Source organism: Lissotriton helveticus, chromosome 3_1, assembly GCF_964261635.1.
Source record: "Lissotriton helveticus chromosome 3_1, aLisHel1.1, whole genome shotgun sequence".
Classification (NCBI taxonomy): Eukaryota; Metazoa; Chordata; class Amphibia; order Caudata; family Salamandridae; genus Lissotriton; species Lissotriton helveticus.
In genome coordinates this window covers 1090062953-1090082820 of record NC_136061.1, presented here as the reverse complement: position 1 = coordinate 1090082820, position 19868 = coordinate 1090062953, and the positions used below count along the sequence as shown (strand labels likewise).

General features: G+C 41.7%; 1 protein-coding gene across 7 annotated transcripts in view; it reads right to left on the bottom strand.

Annotated features, from left to right (window-relative positions):
• Nucleotides 1-19868, bottom strand: part of LOC144823287 (dipeptidyl peptidase 4-like) — an 867366-nt gene that overhangs the window by 106072 nt on the left and 741426 nt on the right. For all 7 annotated transcript variants that reach the window (XM_078681655.1, XM_078681657.1, XM_078681659.1 and 4 more), the window contains one exon: nt 6785-6883. In XM_078681655.1, the coding sequence (XP_078537781.1) occupies nt 6785-6883 (99 nt within the window). The remainder of the gene's footprint in view (nt 1-6784; nt 6884-19868) is intronic.

Sequence of the window (19868 nt, the reverse complement as noted above, 5' to 3'; positions counted from 1 at the left end):
ATGGTAAGAAGAATGATGATGCTCCCAGAATGATCACCACCTATAGTCGATGCTCCCAAAGATTAAGAAGACGAATGAAAGCCCATTTGAGTCGATTAAAAGCTGACCCCATTATAGGCAAACATATAGGGCAGGCCCCCAAAATTACATACAAAACATCGAGGTCTTTGAAGTACCAATTGGTCCACAGTTACCAACAAGAGGGACATGTAGGTAACTGGTTAAAATCTGCTAAAGGATTCGTAAAATGCAGGAATTGCAAGGCATGTAAGAATAGCAAGAGCCGAAAATCCAACAGGACTGATCTAAATGAGGAAAGGAGGATTAACAAATTCATCACATGCTCTAGTGACTGTGTAATATATGTCCTAGAGTGTCCCTGTCAGTACATATATGTAAGCAGCACCAAACTGTAACTAAAAGCGCGGATCTCGCAGCATATGCGTGCAATTTCCAATGGAGACTATACCTATTCGATAGCACAACACTTTGCTGAGGAACACAGCAGTGATAGCAATCTTCTAACATTTTATGGGATAGACAGGATACTGCCTCATCCCAGGGGTGGAGACCGGAGGAGAGCACTCCGCATCCTGGAGTTCAAGTACATAATTGGACTCAATACTAAAAAGCCGAATGGACTTAACAGCGGGGAGGAATTAGCAACCCACATAGGAGTCTAAAATTTGGACCAATATAAGGCTTAATATCAACAATTCATCTTTTAAATACACTATCACAATTTTAAATGGTAGTACTGTAGGTATTGGGCTGGGTTGATTGATTACCAATAAAGAAACAAGGCTCTGTTTGAAATTAGTGTATATAGTATGTGATATTAACACACTCTGTACCTGAAATGTATATATTGGATATAATCAAACCCCCCACTCTTCTCCCCTTTGTTTCATGTATAATTAAGTTATTCACCATATTATTGTTCCCGCTAACTCAATAGAGTTGGACACCACAGGCACAATTACCATGGTGGCTGGTGGGGAATTGGCGGGGTCTCTCTCCCCCGGCCATCACCTGCCTTTCTGGATCGAAGACAAGGTTGCTGGTAATCCTGCTGCGCTGGAACAAGAACCAACGCGTGTTCAGAGGTGAAAGCCACAAAGCACTGCTGCCCTGCACCACAGAGCTTGCTTCCTTTCTTCCGGAGTTGCTCGTCCTCCTGACCGGCTGTTGCCTCCTCACTTCCTGGGACTGCTGTCTGGACACCCGCGCTCTCTTCTCCAGCAGTGGTTTACCCGGGATAGAGCAGCGATTTTCGACCTTGCCTCCCTCCAGTGCCAAGCTGCTGCCTTCCCCATTTAGCTCTGATTTTGGGGTAGGTTTTGAACTCTTTTTTTTGGGGTTGTTTTTTTTGCATTCACGCAGCCCGGCCATCTTGTCTTTGTAACTCTTGTGGTCTGAGTCGTTGGTGACTCCATCTTGGTGTTTTGGTGGGCCCCGGACTGTTCCTTGCCACTAGCCAGTTTCCTCTGCCTCTGGTTTGGTCTTTGCTCCTGTTGCTCGGCTTCACCGCGCTCTTTGTGTTTCGGCTTGGTGGGACACCCCTTCCACTTCCAACTCTCTGCCTCACCCAGTGATGAAGTCCTGCACCGGTTTGTTTGTAGATCCCTGGACCCTCTCCTGTTTTTTTCAACTTGTCTTCTGACTTTTGGTATCCACTGAAGTTCTCTTCTCCCTTACCGGTCATCCTGACTTGCTATGTACTCTTAACCCTTTACTTTTACCCCTCTACCATCCTTGCACCTTGGACATGTTACTGTTTTATTCGTATGTTCTAGTAACAGATGTATATTTGTAATAATATCTTTCTCCATGCTATGTTTTTATTCTAGGAAATGATGTAACTATGTAACAATATTCTGTGGTAACAACTCCTTATGTAAAGCGCTCTGATACCTCCGGGTATAGCCAGAGCAGTATAAAACACTTCAAATAAAATAAAAATAAATAAATACAGATGATTAGAATATTAAGAGGCAGACAGTGTTACCTAACATCTTTAATGCTTCTAACTGCCATATTGTTGCGCGTAGGTCCCGCTGACAGCGAGATCCAATAATTGCCACATGTGAGTTGTAAACTTTATTGACTATGTCAAGTCGTGTAATTCACATACACTGCATCAGGCACATCACCTATGATTGCATGAGGCACTTCCGAAGTCAAGGTACATTACCACTGGCATTAAGGATAAATAAACAGAATAAGAGGCAGATAGGGTTGCCTGATATTCTTCATGCTTCTAACTACAGTAGTGTTGTGCATAGGTCCAGCTGACAGAGCGAATAAGGTATTACCAAATACGAGTTAAATCTTTATTGAAAATTTTGCTAAGTCACAATATTGGTGCGTGAATGTTCCACTGACAGCGTGACAAAGCAGTTACCATAAATGGGCTTAAAAAACTTTATTGACAATTTAAAATGGTTTAACCTATATACACTGCATGCCTTGGTGAGAACCAAAAAGCGTGAGATCACTATTGAGTAGTGTACATTGTATATAATGAGTTATGGTTTCCACAATATGATATCAAAGATGACAATATATCATGTTTATATTGAATTACGATATTGTGTATATTCATGCTCAAAACCATGAAGTATTTTTTCGTTTTCTATGAACTACAAGATGTATTTCTAAGGGAAACTGCAGTATTCATTCATCTGAAAAAGACTAATGCCGAAACCCGCCGTCTTGGTGCACATTAAAATAATTGTGCAGTAATCCCTGATGTGCTGCTTGCTATAAATATATATATATATATATATATATATATATATATATATATATATATATATATATATATATATATATATATATATATATATATATATATATATATATATTCACTGAAAAAACCATAGGTTTCACACCAGTTATAGTTAGCTGAACATTTTACTCGCATAAAACCATTGAAATTCCCACGTTATAGTTAGTAGTTGGACTCACTATAACTTGCGCGTGCAATGCACTGCTGATGACGTCACATATTACATCACTCATGACATGGTCAGTGACATCACTCATGACATCACTGATGACACCATCCAGTGGATGTGTGTATTTAAAAAAAAAAATATGTGTTATATATGTATATGTAAAAGTTGCTGGAAGAATAAATGTTTAAATAAGAGTTTACATGGATGTTTTAAAAAAAAAATGATTGGTTAACTGGCTTATTAACTGTATCTTAGTGAATACATCTATTAACAAGTAATATTTAAATATTCAAATATATGTATTAGTATTTCACTTTGTGTATAAGTGGCTGCATGGGTTGGTGATTAGCTACATGTGTGTGTATATGGGTTATTAGATGTTTGTTTTAATATCATTATGAGTGTCTATATGGTTTGGTGGGGGTATTACTTAGCACATAGATGCATGAGTGACTGACTCTCTGCTTGTATGTGTTTTGAAGACAGCATATGTGCAGGACTGTATGGGTGGATGAGTGTGTATATGTGTGTGTTAGTGAGTGAATGACTGTCTCACTAGTGTCTTTATCAGTAACTACATATGACTTAATCTAATATATGTGAATATTGATGTATATAAGTGAGTATATGTGAGAGTGAGGGATTGTAAGAGTACCTGTTTAAATAAGTATGTTTTTCTATAAATGATTGTTTAAGAGAGTAAGTATGTGTAAGTTTCCTTAGAAGTAAGGTGGTAGTGTGTGTATAGCTGTATATGCAAATAAATGGATGTTCAATAGTTTATTTGCATGTGTGAGTATGTGTGAGAGTATCTTTTGGATGACTGTCGGTGCGTAACAGGATGTATAGGTGTATCACTACATATGATGAGTGAGTATATGTATGAGTGACTAAATAGAACTGTTGGTCAATGAGTGGATGTGTATATAGATGGTGGAATTATTGAATTGGTTGTTGTAAATGGTATGGGTATCTCCATTTTTTTGAAAATGTTAGTTTCTATTTTGGAATATGTGTTTCCAGGGTTACATTACAGTGAAAGGAGGTCTGTCACTCTGTCACAAGGATGGTGTCATCAGTGATATCATGAGTGATGTCACTGACCATGTCATGAGTGATGTAATATGTGACGTCATCAGCAGTGCATTGCACGCACAAGTTATAGTGAGTCCAACTAACTATAACGTGGGAATTTCAATAGTTTTATGCGAGTAAAATGTTCAGCTAACTATAACTGGTGTGAAACCTATGGTTTTTTCAGTGAATTTAATAGGTTTTTTAAATGCTAATTCCTAACTATAACTGGTGTGAAACCTATGGTTTTTTCAGTGAATTTCAATGGTTTTTTAATAGCAAATCTTTATAGTTATAAAAAATAATAAATTTTAAAGCGAATTTTATATTGTATAATTATGTCAATTTTTTATTTTTTTATTTTTCACTCCGGGGCGCTCCCGGGGCGCGTACCGGTGAACGCACGGGTGAGCGCAATGTTACGGCGCGCCCCGGGGCGCGTACTGGTGAGCGTCCCAATAGCGCTATTGCCGCGAACGAAAACAACATCGTGACGTATCGCGTAGCCGCCACGCCTTGCGTCATAAGACACGTATCGCGTAGCCGCGAAATGCATCTTATGACGCACCTCGTAAGCGCACCCGGAAGCGCATACGATCGCGCAACGTAAGCGCCCCGACGCGCTTACGCTACGCGCCCCGGGACGCGCCCCAGGGCGCGTAGCGTAAGCGCGTCAAGCCATGTGACTTTAAAATAACACTTTTCATTGGTACAGAACTTTTTTTTTTCAAAATTTTGAGAAACCCACCCATTTCTCTCACTATTGCTTTGTACTTGGAGAGAGCAAGAGCTGTTCTGTGTATTGTCTTCTTTTCCTAATTTTCCTGATCTACAGCGATGGCTGCTAGGGAGTCATCCTGCAATGATTCAGAAGATTTTTTGCCTGAGGACTCTCCTCACCAGAAAAAAAATAACCACTTCATCTGGAAATTTTATGACATCCCTGAAGGACAAAAAAAAGTAAATGCTGCAAAAGTAACCTGCAAAATATGTGGCAGTATTTTATCCAGAGGCAATCCTCTAAAAAAATATAGCTTTGGAAATGCCAATTTAATTAGGCATGTCAAGAGAAGACACCCAAACAACTTTGCCAGGGAGAGTGTCAGGGAGTTGGCACGGAATTTACTAACAGATGGTGGCAGCACCTCCACTGGTGGAGCAACACCTTCGGGACCACCACGTGGAAGAATGGTCCCTAACATACAGCCGGTGTTTGCAGGGATAAAATTTCTTTGCGTGGAGTGTGAGGAACTGCTCTGTTATGGGGAGCAGAGCGTTGAACTCATTGCTATAAAGAGACAGGAACACCGCTGCCCTCCCCGTCCCTAAATTTTCACATTTTTTGCTCTTGTTGAGCAGTTTTGGAATCCCTGTTTTTGTTTTCCCCTGAAAAAAAAATAATATATAAAATCGTTTTAAAAAGTATAAAAAAATATAAAACAACAAAAACAAAAAAAAGTTCTTTTCAGAACTACCTCCAATTTATAAAAAAATGCTATTTAAAAAAAAAAAAAGTCTGTCATTCTTTTATCTCCATGGTACGCTCCCTGGTACGCTCCCCGGTGCGCGTACCGGGCGCCCCCTCCCCCCCCCCCCACGAAAATCGTTTTTTTTTGTTTTTTTTTTACCCGAGGGACCCTTTTATGGCCCCCACATCAAACCTAGGGGGCCAGGGGGGATCTACCCTGCCCACTTTTCATTATTTCCCCTTTTGTTTTTACCACCTCTTTTGTCTCGATCCTACCGAAACACAAGATGGCGGCCGCTCCGGACTGTTTCGAATGTTTACAGACACCCGAGAGCCAATCAGCTTGCCGTGCGCAAGTCGCGTGGCGCGCCCGGAGCGCTCCCCGGTACGTGTACCGGGGCGCGGCTCTAGATATATACATTTTTTTGAACCTAAATTACTCAAAATCCTCTGGAGCACATATCTTGAGACATAGCAAAGGCACATCGGGCTACCAGTCCCTACAATTTTGCCAAGTTTGGTGAAAATCCATTCAGCCGTTCGAGCTAAAAGTGCGACAGACCACCCCTATGGAAATTAACATGGGGAAAACACGTTTTGGGACCCCCCTTTTATCTCGGCCCCCACTTGAAGAATCCCCCCTAAACTTTCAGGGAAGGAGCGGAGCGCCGCGAGGCAAAGTTGCTGAAAAATTCAGGCTGATTGCTCAACCGGCGCCAAAGTTATTCCAAATAGAATGTTGCGATTTCCCTATGGAAATCAATCCTAACTATAACTACCTACTGGCAACCGCCAGTAGGTAATATATATATATATATATATATATATATAATGTGGAGGGAAATCCCACAAGTTTCCCAGGTGTCACTGTGGCCCCACAGACTCTTTCACCAATACGGCGGTGCCTGCCGCCCCTTGAAAAGTGGTGCCCCTCGTATACATTCAAATAAGGACCTTAATATGTTCTTTTTGTAAATATATAACTAAATTCCATTCTAAAGTGTATTTCCTAAATAGATGTGTCTTTTATTTCAAATGTGTTGATTCCTTAATATTGCCAATGCTATTACTAATTTACGTGTTTCTGTGTGATTTAGTAGAGCAGAAGTATGGCCTTCTCATAACCTTTTTCAGTTTTTGTGATATTAAGAGGATGGTAAATATGTTTTTAAGAAGAGCATTTTTAGATAATTTCTCTACTAAGAATATAGCTATTACCAAATGTACATATAAAAATATTTTACAAATAAATATATGCTTATTTCGCACCCACTCAACTTACCAAATCCAGCCACGTTAATTGTTTTGTTTTCAGTTGAAGGCATCTGGATATCACTTAACTTCGTTTCCAATGGTTTGTTGTCTTCCAGGACCCGGATTTCTACATAGATTCATTAATATTATTACAGGTCATGAGAGCAAAATGATTTCAAGCACAAAATAGAATGTGAATTCTTCTAGCTCTGCCTGTTCTTAGATTTCTCCTCATTCTCTTTCTTGATAAAACCCATCGAAGAACATTAGAAAGCAATTTACCTATTCTTTTTGGGAGCTCAGTGTGTGTGTATGTGTATATATATATATATATATATATATATATATATATATATATATATATATATATATATATATATATATATATATATATATATATATATAAATATATATATATATACACACATACACATACATATATATATATATATATATATATATATATATATATATATATATATATAATATATTTTTACCGAAAAAACAAAGGTTACAGAAACATTATAGTAAGCCTCAGATTTCACTTGTGCAAAACCAGTGATATTCAGCTGTTATAGTTACCTGAGCTAGATATAACTTACACCCCTGCAATGCACTGCTTATGATTATATATTACATCACTCATAACATGGTCAGTGACATCACTGATGACATTTCAAATGACATCAGCCAAATTATGTGCAATTCCATCCAGCAGTTTGGGCTGTCGTCCTGTTCAATATCCCTGTGGGAATTTACATGGGGAAAATGCATTTTGGGATCCCTCCTTTTTCTTGGCCCCCACTTGATGAATCACTCCACAACTTTCCTGACAGCAGGTGATGTGAGCATCACATGTTTTTGGGAACATTTTGTGAAGATTCATCAACCAGTGCCAAAGATATAGGCAAGTCAGAAAACATTTTTCCTATGGAAACTAGTTCCTAACTATAACTACCTACTGGAGTCTGCCACATATATACATTGTAATGTGTTGCTAATTCTCACAAATGCCATATATGTACAATGTAATCAGTGCATACATTTTGTGCACAATGTTACTTACATTGGTGAATGAGAACCATTTTGTCAACCATAAGACTTGTGTGTTGAAGCACTATTCCATCAAGTACTACTCTTTCTTATCATAGTCTAAACAATCCTCCTTGGTGACAAGCAAGTACATTTTCCATAAATAATTTCCCAGTTTGACTTGAAATGGACTCTTACTTCCACTGTTCAGTTTGTTTGTACAAAGTAGTAACACGTGGTGATACTTTGATAGAAGTGTAAAGAAAGTTGCAATAAAGATTACATTTCAGTGATCTGGACATTACTGCTGCATTCTTCTCCCTCATCACAGTTGAAACAACCCGAGAACATTGCAAGTTGGATGCTAATGCACTCGATAATAAACCAGGACCACACTGACATAGCACACTTTACAAAACCTGCATGTTAATTAAAAAACTTGTACAAGTATCATCCATAGATCAGTGCCAGAGCAACAGACCTAAAAAAAATTATAAAGAACTCCTTTAAGGAAAATCTGATAACGATGGATGCAGGAGACCTATATATCTACATTTTCATAACCTTAATAGACACCAATTCTGCTCTGCTCTGTAAACACTATCCACAGGTAGTGCACTGTTGGTTCACAGCTGTAGAAGAGTGGTATATTAACGAGTGATGCATGCTTAAAACCAATACATTTTTATTTTTTAAAAGATCAGCAGTACGGAGGCATAGCCTGTGTAAAGGTCTCTTTGAATCTAATTCGTCGGTAACAATAACTGGAGCAAAAATCATCAGTTTTCTGTCATAAAACCATTAGGAGTGCTTAGCAAACCTCAAGTGAGTAGAGTCATACCTGTTCTGGAGACTATAGATTTGAAATAAAACTTAAAACCACAATAGCTTGTTTTTTTCTAAAACTATGATAAATCAGTTGGAAAACATTCTAAACTAGGCTGGAGCATGATCGCAGTGAACACAAATTCCTTAATGTGAAACTGAAAATTTGATTGTTTTTCTGTACCTTGTTTTGATATCTACAGAGGCCTGCTATTTCAGCCATTCCTACATTCATTATGGATCCACCTTTGATCCCTCTCCAAACCACACTTGCAAAATGGAGATGGATCAATGTTAGTCAGGCCTGCTGGTCTGTACATGGTGAAACGGAGAACTGAGGCAGACAAAGCAATCAGTGATTCCCCTATGCTGGGAGAAAACTCACCTGCACATTAGGGCTTTTGTTTTTTTGCTTTTGATAATCAAATCCACACTTTGGAGGTTTGGTTCTGATAGCCAAAATTAACTGAAAGGAAATTAATGATCTGTTTGTCGTCAACCTTCCCTTAGTCTGTCAAGTCAGATTCTTTCAATGACCTTACCTAGAAATAGCAGCCACAATGCTAACTGTTCTACAAAGCAGCACATTCTCACATTTTCATAGCTGAGGAATTGCAGCCAAAATCAAAATCTTAGCTGGCAGTAGAGCTGTTGGAAAGACTGTATGACAAAGTGTAGATCCAACAACAGCATAGAATAAGGACGAACTGGAGGATGAAATGAAAACCTTTGATGAAACTGAGAAAACAGTGTCCTAATATCTGCCAATCCTAAACAAGGTTGAGACATGAAGAACTATTCCAAACATTTGAGCAATAAAGTCATTGATGTGGCCAGAAGACCTCAAAGGAAATCAAGATTCGGAAAATGCTCAATAAAAGCCATGTTAAGTTAAGAAATGAATATGGAGGCAGAAGAAAGCCTCACACGTTCAATGATCAACCAACTGATGGATGCAAAAGGCGAGAAAACTAGTGCATCTGTTCCCTTCTTAGTGTAAATTGAATCATTTAAAAAAGAAAATACCATTTCGAGGTTTTCTTTTTGAAAATAAAAAAGGAAAACTATTTGGTGCAAGGTTCCATCATGTTGATGAACCCCTGCACCGAATAGTCAAATGCATTTACAGGATCTGCTGTGACGACAGCTCATGCCAATGATCACAGCACAGTTCTAAGAGAATATCGGCTCAACCCTGCTTGGGGTCCTAAAGTTCATTTCCGACTGCCTTTTCATGGTGGTTTGATGGACTGCCATGAAAAGGCAGTCGGAAAGGACATCCTAATCCCAACAGTGGTGCCTGCGCAAGCACCACCTCTATTGAAGTGATAGGATTCTGACCATCACCCCAACAGGATCGTAGATCCTGTAAGAGGCAGCGGTCTTTCCCCCTGACCTCTGTTGTCCGACCAAAATGCGGCAGTGGGCCCGATAGCCAGTATGTCGGTGGGACCGCATCCGACAGCCTTTCATGGCTGTCCCATCAATATTGTTACTAGGCCCTATGTTCCAAGATAGGAATTAACATACATGTTGGGGTTCGAGTTGGGGTTGTTATCAGAGATGTTCTTCATAACTGGTTTGCCCTGCGAATTAATTTCTTAATTTTTTTTATTATGCAGTTCACATAGATCCCTTTCTCTATGCTCTGAAAAGTATCTTGCAATGAAAACACTATGGAACACCGAATAGGACCTGAACATCTGAAAAGACGTGTGATTCGAACTCCTACACCGGAAACACATTATGCCCAAAAATTACAGCCCCAGCTCTATAACTAAGGGACCCAAGCTTGACTGTGCCACATTTTAAGATCTATTCACTTTATTTTTACCACTTTATTTTTATGACTGTATGCTTCATTACATCACGCCCGCCTTACTTAAACCTGCCCTCTAGCGCGCAATGGTGACGCGCTGCGGTAGCGCCTTCACTGCGCCTGAGTCATGCCAGAGTCCTGCCCGTCTGCGCTCGTCAGCGCTAAGGAAGTGCTGGGGCAGGGCTCTATAGCCTGGTCTCTTCTGTGTCTTATTCTTTTCCTGTCGGTAAGAATGTATTCTAGAGCTGAGCTGCTCTGTTTTCGCCACATTTCGCTGCCCTGTTCCTATACTCCTTTACATCCTCTCCGTGGCCCTTTTCAATGCCCCGGGTGTGCTTTTCATCTTACATCCCCGGCCCCTATTCTTGCCCACAAGATAGTTCCCTTAGGATCACCAGATACTACTGGTTCCCCTCAGGTGAAATCTCAGGGTCTTTATGACTTTAAGGTATGCCATCTCAATGTGAGATCATTGGTTAAGCTGTTTTGACAAGTAATGCCGTGCTGTTCCTAAAAAGGAAGGGAAATGTTACAGTCTGCGATGCATGTGATTAAGGCAGGGGGACCAAGAGGTGACCCTGGGAATCCATTTTGTTGGATTTAATGCCCTCACACACCCTTTCAGGTGTCATGCGTCATCATTTGGGCCTGCTCCTCGTTGGGTCGGCGGTGCAATACCCAACGGGCAACACCTCAAAGAGGGGCTCTTTGGCATGGATCTTTTTCCAACTGCCGTATGGATGAAGTGCGGGTGTGGGGCCAGAACTAGAGGGTAGACGTTGTGTGGTGCGTTAAAATAAAGCTAGTGGTACCGGGAATGCTTTATTCAGGAGGGCCACTGCTTAAGTTAAAAACGATTATCTAGAGGAGAGTGGTGGAAAGTAATGTTACCAGCTGGCATCTAGATTTTGTTATAGTCTCCGCCAAAGAGCCCCTCTTTGAGGTGTTGCCCGTTGGGTATTGCACCGCCGACCCAACGAGGAGCAGGCCCAAATGATGAAGCATGACACCTGAAAGGGTGTGTGAGGGCATTAAATCCAACAAAATGGATTCCCAGGGTCACCTCTTGGTCCCCCTGCCTTAATCACATGCATCGCGGACTGTAACATTTCCCCTCCTTTTTAGGAACAGCACGGCATTACTTGTCAAAACAATTCATTTGGGCACGTCGTGACTGGACCTTCTACTTGCTTTGAGTAGTAATAGCCCAATACTCCCTCCCTTTGATAGCAAATCATTGGTTAAGCACCATCTGGATATTTACAATCTACTTACGGAGGAGACTCCTGACATTCTCTTCATGTCAGAAACATGGTTACATGAGGAAGCTTTGGCGGCAGTTAATTTGGCGCTCCCCTCTGGGTATTCGATATTTACTCTCAATCGTAACTCGAGAGCTGGTGGCATTGCGGCTGCTGTTAAGTCTTGCTACCCATGTGTATGGAAGGCTATGGACATAGTTGGCTGTGAATGCGCCTATTTCTGTGTCTCTGTTAGCCACCATTTCACTTTCTCCGGCCTACTTATCTACCGGCCTCCGGGTCCGGACGCTGCCTTTAGGGCAGCCCTTCCTGAGGTAGTCAGCTCACTAGCTCTAAAAGCTGCCAATTTTAGTGTTCTGGGTGATGTAAATCTCCACTTTGATTCTCCCTGCTCCCCTGCCGCTAGTAGTACTCTTGCCGATTTGGAGGCTCTCCAGTTATTCCAGCTAGTCTATCGCCACACTCATGTTGGTGGTCATATTCTGGACCCTATTTTTACTAACCTAACTATGTCTAAAGTGTTGCCCCCGAGGCCTATGGCCTGGACTTATCACCATTTAATTGAGGTACACCTTACGCTTAATGATTCTCCCCTTAGAACCCCTACTCCTGTCACTCTTAGACGTACCTGGAAAAAACTGAAATTGGCTGATTTTCATCAGCTCCTTAGTCTTCATCCTTTGGGCCCCTTTACAGTTGTGGAATCTGGCTACGATCTCTTTTGTAATTGGCTTATTAATGCCCTAGATAGGTTGATTCCTATTTCTGAGAGTAAACATCGGCGCACCGAATCCAGCCCCTGGTACGATGACTCGCTGCGGCTCCTAAAAAAATCCTGTAAACAAGCTGAAAGAGCCTGGCGTAAGTCTTATCAGCTTGAAAGGAAAACTCAGTACCTTGCTAGGATTAAGAAGTACCACAAAGCGATTTTTAAGGCTCGCGCTGCCCACTTCTCTCTTGAATTTAGCACCAGCACTAATCCGACTAAACTTATATTCAAGGTGCTTAAGGATCTCACAGCCAGTAGAGCCCCAGTTGCAGAGATCTGCTCTGCTTCCCATTGCGAGGATCTGGCCGCTTTTTTTGTTGAAAAGGTGGAGGCCATTTACCGCTCCTTTCCTGGTTCTACCGTGTCATTGGAGAAACAGGAATCTGCTTCGAAAACTACTATTATTCAAGAACAGGGGTCCTTAGCATTTTAGATAAAACACAAAATTGATGAAATATAGGCCATAATTGGAGACTATATTTTGTCACTGTCCAGCCGGACAGGACGTTTTATTTTTCAACAATGTAAATCTTGTAATTAAAAGGATAACAAGGCACAATCCTGTACCACGAAAGAAGAGAACACAAGAAATAAAGAAAAATTTCCAGAGTGTTGGAAAACAGGCAAAAGAAAGAGCAAATGTTGGCCACTTTTCAAATCAGTGTTACATTCAAGGTATGCCAATCAACTGCCAAAACACAACAAGATTTAACACAATGGTTTAGGTTGTGAAGGCAATCTACATAGTCGACGTTTCGATCCCTAGTGCTCAGTTAATTGGGACCATCATCAGGACTGACAAATTTACAGTATTTGCCTGTCAATATAAATTATTTACAGTTTTTTTTACCGCCTGTAGAGAAATGAAAGGAGGAAAAAGACGAAAGAGAAAACTGTTTTAGAATTTCAACAACTTTTACATGAAGAGAGTGTTCATTAGACCTGAAAAATCTTGGATCACATGCGGTAACAGAACTCTTGTACTCGGATTCGACTTATTCGTGCCTACATATGTGATACACTCGTGGTGGGTTTGTTTAAAATAGACCGACGTGGTAGTGACTTGTGAGCAGCTCCTTGTATTGTTAAAAGGATTAATAAATAAAGATCATCATTGACGCGAGCATTTAGTTTGAACCTGTTCTCAGTGGCTAAGACATGCAGTCGGCGTCCATTGTGGGGTGACCAGAGGGGCGGGCAGTATGGGCTTACCCTGGGTCGGCGGGGATAGCGACCCTGTTCGTGGTGGTGGGGGAAGAGAAAATGCGGGTCATCCACCTGAAAATAAACGGGATTTTTAGCATGGAGTGCTGCTAAGGGCGGGGCTGTGCGTGGCTCATTCTCCGGGGCGCAAATTACCTTAAGGACTCGTGGGGTCCAAGCTCCGTGTTGGGTAGCCTGGTGCACAATCAGCGCTGTACCGGACATTGACTTCCCGCCCGCTGCTCCACTATGTCGACCGAGACATAGCGCGGAAACCACACGCCCTCAGGTAAGATTGCACTAAGTCGGTCACTCCGTGAGGTTCCGGCTTTCCAAATACCTAAACTGTGCGCCAGTGTTGCTAGTTCTACCACCTGATTAGAATTCGTTTCCCCACAGGGAACGTGCACAACCAACGAGCACCAGGCTACCCAACACGGAGCTTGGACCCCACGAGTCCTTAAGGTAATTTGCGCCCCGGAGAATGAGCCACGCACAGCCCCGCCCTTAGCAGCACTCCATGCTAAAAATCCCGTTTATTTTCAGGTGGATGACCCGCATTTTCTCTTCCCCCACCACCACGAACAGGGTCGCTATCCCCGCCGACCCAGGGTAAGCCCATACTGCCCGCCCCTCTGGTCACCCCACAACGGACGCCGACTGCATGTCTTAGCCACTGAGAACAGGTTCAAACTAAATGCTCGCGTCAATGATGATCTTTATTTATTAATCCTTTTAACAATACAAGGAGCTGCTCACAAGTCACTACCACGTCGGTCTATTTTAAACAAACCCACCACGAGTGTATCACATATGTAGGCACGAATAAGTCGAATCCGAGTACAAGAGTTCTGTTACCGCATGTGATCCAAGATTTTTCAGGTCTAATGAACACTCTCTTCATGTAAAAATTGTTTAAATTCTAAAACAGTTTTCTCTTTCGTCTTTTTCCTCCTTTCATTTCTCTACAGGCGGTAAAAAAACTGTAAATAATTTATATTGACAGGCAAATACTGTAAATTTGTCAGTCCTGATGATGGTCCCAATTAACTGAGCACTAGGGATCGAAACGTCGACTATGTAGATTGCCTTCACAACCTAAACCATTGTGTTAAATCTTGTTGTGTTTTGGCAGTTGATTGGCATACCTTGAATGTAACACTGATTTGAAAAGTGGCCAACATTTGCTCTTTCTTTTGCTTGTTTTCCAACACTCTGGAAATTTTTCTTTATTTCTTGTGTTCTCTTCTTTCGTGGTACAGGATTGTGCCTTGTTATCCTTTTAATTACAAGATTTACATTGTTGAAAAATAAAACGTCCTGTCCGGCTGGACAGTGACAAAATATAGTCTCCAATTATGGCCTATATTTCATCAATTTTGTGTTTTATCTAAAATGCTAAGGACCCCTGTTCTTGAATAATAGTATTTACCCACGGTCCACAGCTAACTGTTTGGGTTACCTTGTTACAAAAAAAGTACCTTAGCGCAATCACTAGATTGCAAGGTTTTCCGGAAGAAACCACCAACCCTCAGCCGAGGGTAGGCCACCCTAGTACAAAAAAACCCCCTTCTTACTCCAAACCTGATATGTCCGATCACGCACCACTGTACACGGATGACTACATCAAGCGAATTTGTCAGAGACCCTCTCTTCTTTCTGATAACCCAGACGCTCCTACCACAATCACTAGCTCAATACCAGACCAATTGGAGAAACTTCGCAAGAAGCAAGTCCGACTTCAGTTGATGATTTTGATGTTGACTGACTATTTAAAAGCAAACGTAATTCCCCTAGGCCTCCAAATTCGCAATATCCCTGGTATCTTCACAGACAATCCTAAATATATAAACAACTTTAGTTATATTGGAACAACGTGCTCCCGGCATTGGTTATGTCTAGGGATTGACATAGCAACAGAAACATTAATTTCCCTTGAGGCAGAGATTGCCGACCTAGAGAAAAAATTGGGGGAGGCAAACTCTACCACTGATGTATCTAAACTCCTTGAACAACTAGAGAAAACTATAGCTGATTTTCACAGGATAGAGCAAACTAAAAAGGCTAATAAGGTGAAGAAAGACATCAAATCCTACAATACAGAAAACACCTACCCCTATCTCCAAAAAGATTTCTATACTAATAGAGCCTACTCAAATCCTCGTGGAGATAAACCTTGGGGACGCTACAATCGTAGGCAAAACCTTGTTGGTTTTTCAGACACATCTGCTGAGTCATCAGAAAGCTCAGACGCAGGTGAAGGACCTAGTAATTTAAACAGACGTGGTGGAGGGCAGCCTAATTTTTTATCCAGAGGCCAGCCAAACACCCCACAACGAGGGAAAGCAAAGAAAAGATGGCACAACCCCCCTGGAGAACGGAAAACCAGGAACAATTTTTACCAATGGTAACTGGCCCCCCCAATGAGATTATTCCTATATTTAATCTCTCTAAACATGTTCTATGCAACACTGAAATGGAACTACTTAAAAAAGGTCTCTCTTTTGTGCCCACCACCCGCCCCGATTTCATGGAGCTGCAGACAGAACTGTTGAGATTCTTCAGAACAATACGTCTGAAAGCCTTTTTTCAACTACACCCTAGCCCCGAACAAGATTCATACACACCCTTTAGACCTCCCTCTACTTTTTCGCCCACATCCTCTATGGTACCGGCGGAAATTGTGACTTTTGAAAAACTAGTTTTAAATGACTTGTCACAGATTCAAAATCAGAAACTATTCATCCCTTATAACATATCACTGTCTGAAAAAAATGCTATCAATACCCTAAAAGGCAACAATAACATAATCATCAAAAGTGCAGATAAAGGTGGAGGGATAGTGATTCAGGAAATTGAGGCCTATAAAGAAGAAATCTTGCGTCAACTAAACAATACTGAGCACTACCAAAGGCTCCCTGGCAATCCTACCAGTCGAATACAAGAGACCATTAAGGAGCTAACGTCTCAAGCTTGTGCAGAGGGATATTTAAGCAAGAAAGAATATAATTTTCTTAACATCAAGTCCCCACGTATCCCGGTAATATACACTTTGCCGAAGATACATAAAAACCTTACCAACCCTCCCGGACGCCCAATTGTATCCGCATGTGGTTCCGTGCTAGAACCACTAGGGGCTTATGTTGACTTTTTTATTAAAAGCTTTGTGCCCTCAACAACTTGCTATGTCAGAGACAGCATGTCTATGATTACTCTTGTTGAACATTTGGAATTTGACCCAAAGTATGAAACCCTGTGCACCCTAGATGTAGAATCATTATACACAAACATCCCTCAAACTGCTGCCTTACTAGTCATTCAAAAAATCTTAGATACACGGCCACGTCCACATAGGGTACCCTCCCTATTCATTCTGCAACTACTCGAGCTCTGCTTGACAAAAAACTTTTTCTTCTTTGACAACACCTACTACCAACAGATCAAGGGGACATCTATGGGGGCTATTTTTGCCCCCAATCTGGCCATACTATTTATGGACCAGTTAGAAACAGACTCAATCCTGGTGCCAGGCAACCCGTTCCATCCGGGCATAAAACTTTGGCGTCGCTATATAGACGACATTTTTATGATCTGGACTCAGCCTTCTGAGACATTATTACAGTTTCTCCACTGGCTCAATAATAACTGCCTTGGTCTTACCTTTTCCCTTACCCATGACAAGTCTTCAATAGCATTCCTAGACCTCACTATTTACCATGCGGAAGGTGAGCTTCTCACAAAGCTATTTCGTAAACCAACAGAGCGTAACACGCTTCTGAACTATAAAAGCAATCATCCCAGGGCCCTCAGAGATTCACTGCCATACTCGCAATTTCTGAGGATTAGGCGAAACTGCTCGGATAAGAGAGACTATTTCAGAGAAGCAGAGGTACTGTCCACTAAACTCAAAGAAAGAGGCTACCCAAAACGAATAGTGAAACAAGCTTCCAAACGTGCATGGTACTGCCCGCGGGAAGTGTTGTTAACCCCAAAAGAAAGAACTCAGAAAGAGAGAGTAGCGTGTGTTACCACCTTCTCTCCAATATCTAACAAAATCCGCAAATCGATTCTGAAGCATTGGCCTACTTTAAATGTGGGGAGTATCAAGATTGACAAACCCCTCTTCGCATTTAATAAAAAATAAAAATCTGAAAGACCATCTGGTGAGGGCAGCTCTCCCAGTTGCTACACAAGGGAATACACTTGAAATAGCTTGGGGCTTGCCACCCATTGTAGGTCATGCTAAATGTGGAAGATGTAATGTTTGCGACTTCACGGTGGAGGGCACAAAATTCACGCACCAGCACATCACATTTGAAAGACGATCTTTTTCAAATTGTAACACATCAAATGTGATTTATGTTATTGAATGCCCTTGTCCCAAACTCTACGTGGGACAAACGACGCAGAAAGTAAAGACTAGAATCTGCCAACACAGAAGCCGCATTAGATGCAGGACTGCAAATGCCCCCCTGGTGGACCACTATAATGCAGTAGGACACACTGAGAACGACATCAAATGGTCCATCCTCAAAGTCGTGAAACTTCCCCCAAGAGGGGGTAATTTGGTTCAGCTACTGAATAAGGAAGAATTAAGAACAATGATCCAATTTGACACCATTCGGAATGGCTTAAATCGCCTAGAGGACTGGACAAGTCTCCTTTGAATGACTACACTTAATGCTGCCTTTCCTGGAATTACCGTCTGAACTTCATAGACAAAGAACGATTTAATACTCTTACAAGTTATGTATTGGTCAAACAAAATGAGAAGTTTTAAAGAAATGGTTTTGAAGAAATGTCACTAAATAGATTGGCACTTGCACTGTAAATAAGCACCTTTTCACCATTGTAATTATTGGTATTTGCACAAATGTCACTTCTTCCATTGTCCCCGCTATAAGGCGCTTAGACTGAACCCATGGGTCCCATTCTTCAAGATGGCGCCCCTTCCCCCTGCCTACCCTCATAGCATGGGACGGCCCTTCAGCCGCACCGCGCACTGACCCACCCTACATGGCGCTCAGTTCTTGCCATTCACTCCCATTCCAAGATGGCGCCCATTGTTGACGTCATCTCATGGACGCTTTGCACGCTTACTTCAGTGCAATGGCCTCCAGTGCACAATCAGCGCTGTACCGGACATTGACTTCCCGCCCGCTGCTCCACTATGTCGACCGAGACATAGCGCGGAAACCACACGCCCTCAGGTAAGATTGCACTAAGTCGGTCACTCCGTGAGGTCCCGGCTTTCCAAATACCTAAACTGTGCGCCAGTGTTGCTAGTTCTACCACCTGATTAGAATTCGTTTCCCCACAGGGAACGTGCACAACCAACGAGCACCAGGCTACCCAACACGGAGCTTGGACCCCACGAGTCCTTAAGGTAATTTGCGCCCCGGAGAATGAGCCACGCACAGCCCCGCCCTTAGCAGCACTCCATGCTAAAAATCCCGTTTATTTTCAGGTGGATGACCCGCATTTTCTCTTCCCCCACCACCACGAACAGGGTCGCTATCCCCGCCGACCCAGGGTAAGCCCATACTGCCCGCCCCTCTTGTCACCCCACAACCGACGCCGACTGCATGTCTTAGCCACTGAGAACAGGTTCAAACTAAATGCTCGCGTCAATGATGATCTTTATTTATTAATCCTTTTAACAATACAAGGAGCTGCTCACAAGTCACTACCACGTCGGTCTATTTTAAACAAACCCACCACGAGTGTATCACATATGTAGGCACGAATAAGTCGAATCCGAGTACAAGAGTTCTGTTACCGCATGTGATCCAAGATTTTTCAGGTCTAATGAACACTCTCTTCATGTAAAAATTGTTTAAATTCTAAAACAGTTTTCTCTTTCGTCTTTTTCCTCCTTTCATTTCTCTACAGGCGGTAAAAAAACTGTAAATAATTTATATTGACAGGCAAATACTGTAAATTTGTCAGTCCTGATGATGGTCCCAATTAACTGAGCACTAGGGATCGAAACGTCGACTATGTAGATTGCCTTCACAACCTAAACCATTGTGTTAAATCTTGTTGTGTTTTGGCAGTTGATTGGCATACCTTGAATGTAACACTGATTTGAAAAGTGGCCAACATTTGCTCTTTCTTTTGCCTGTTTTCCAACACTCTGGAAATTTTTCTTTATTTCTTGTGTTCTCTTCTTTCGTGGTACAGGATTGTGCCTTGTTATCCT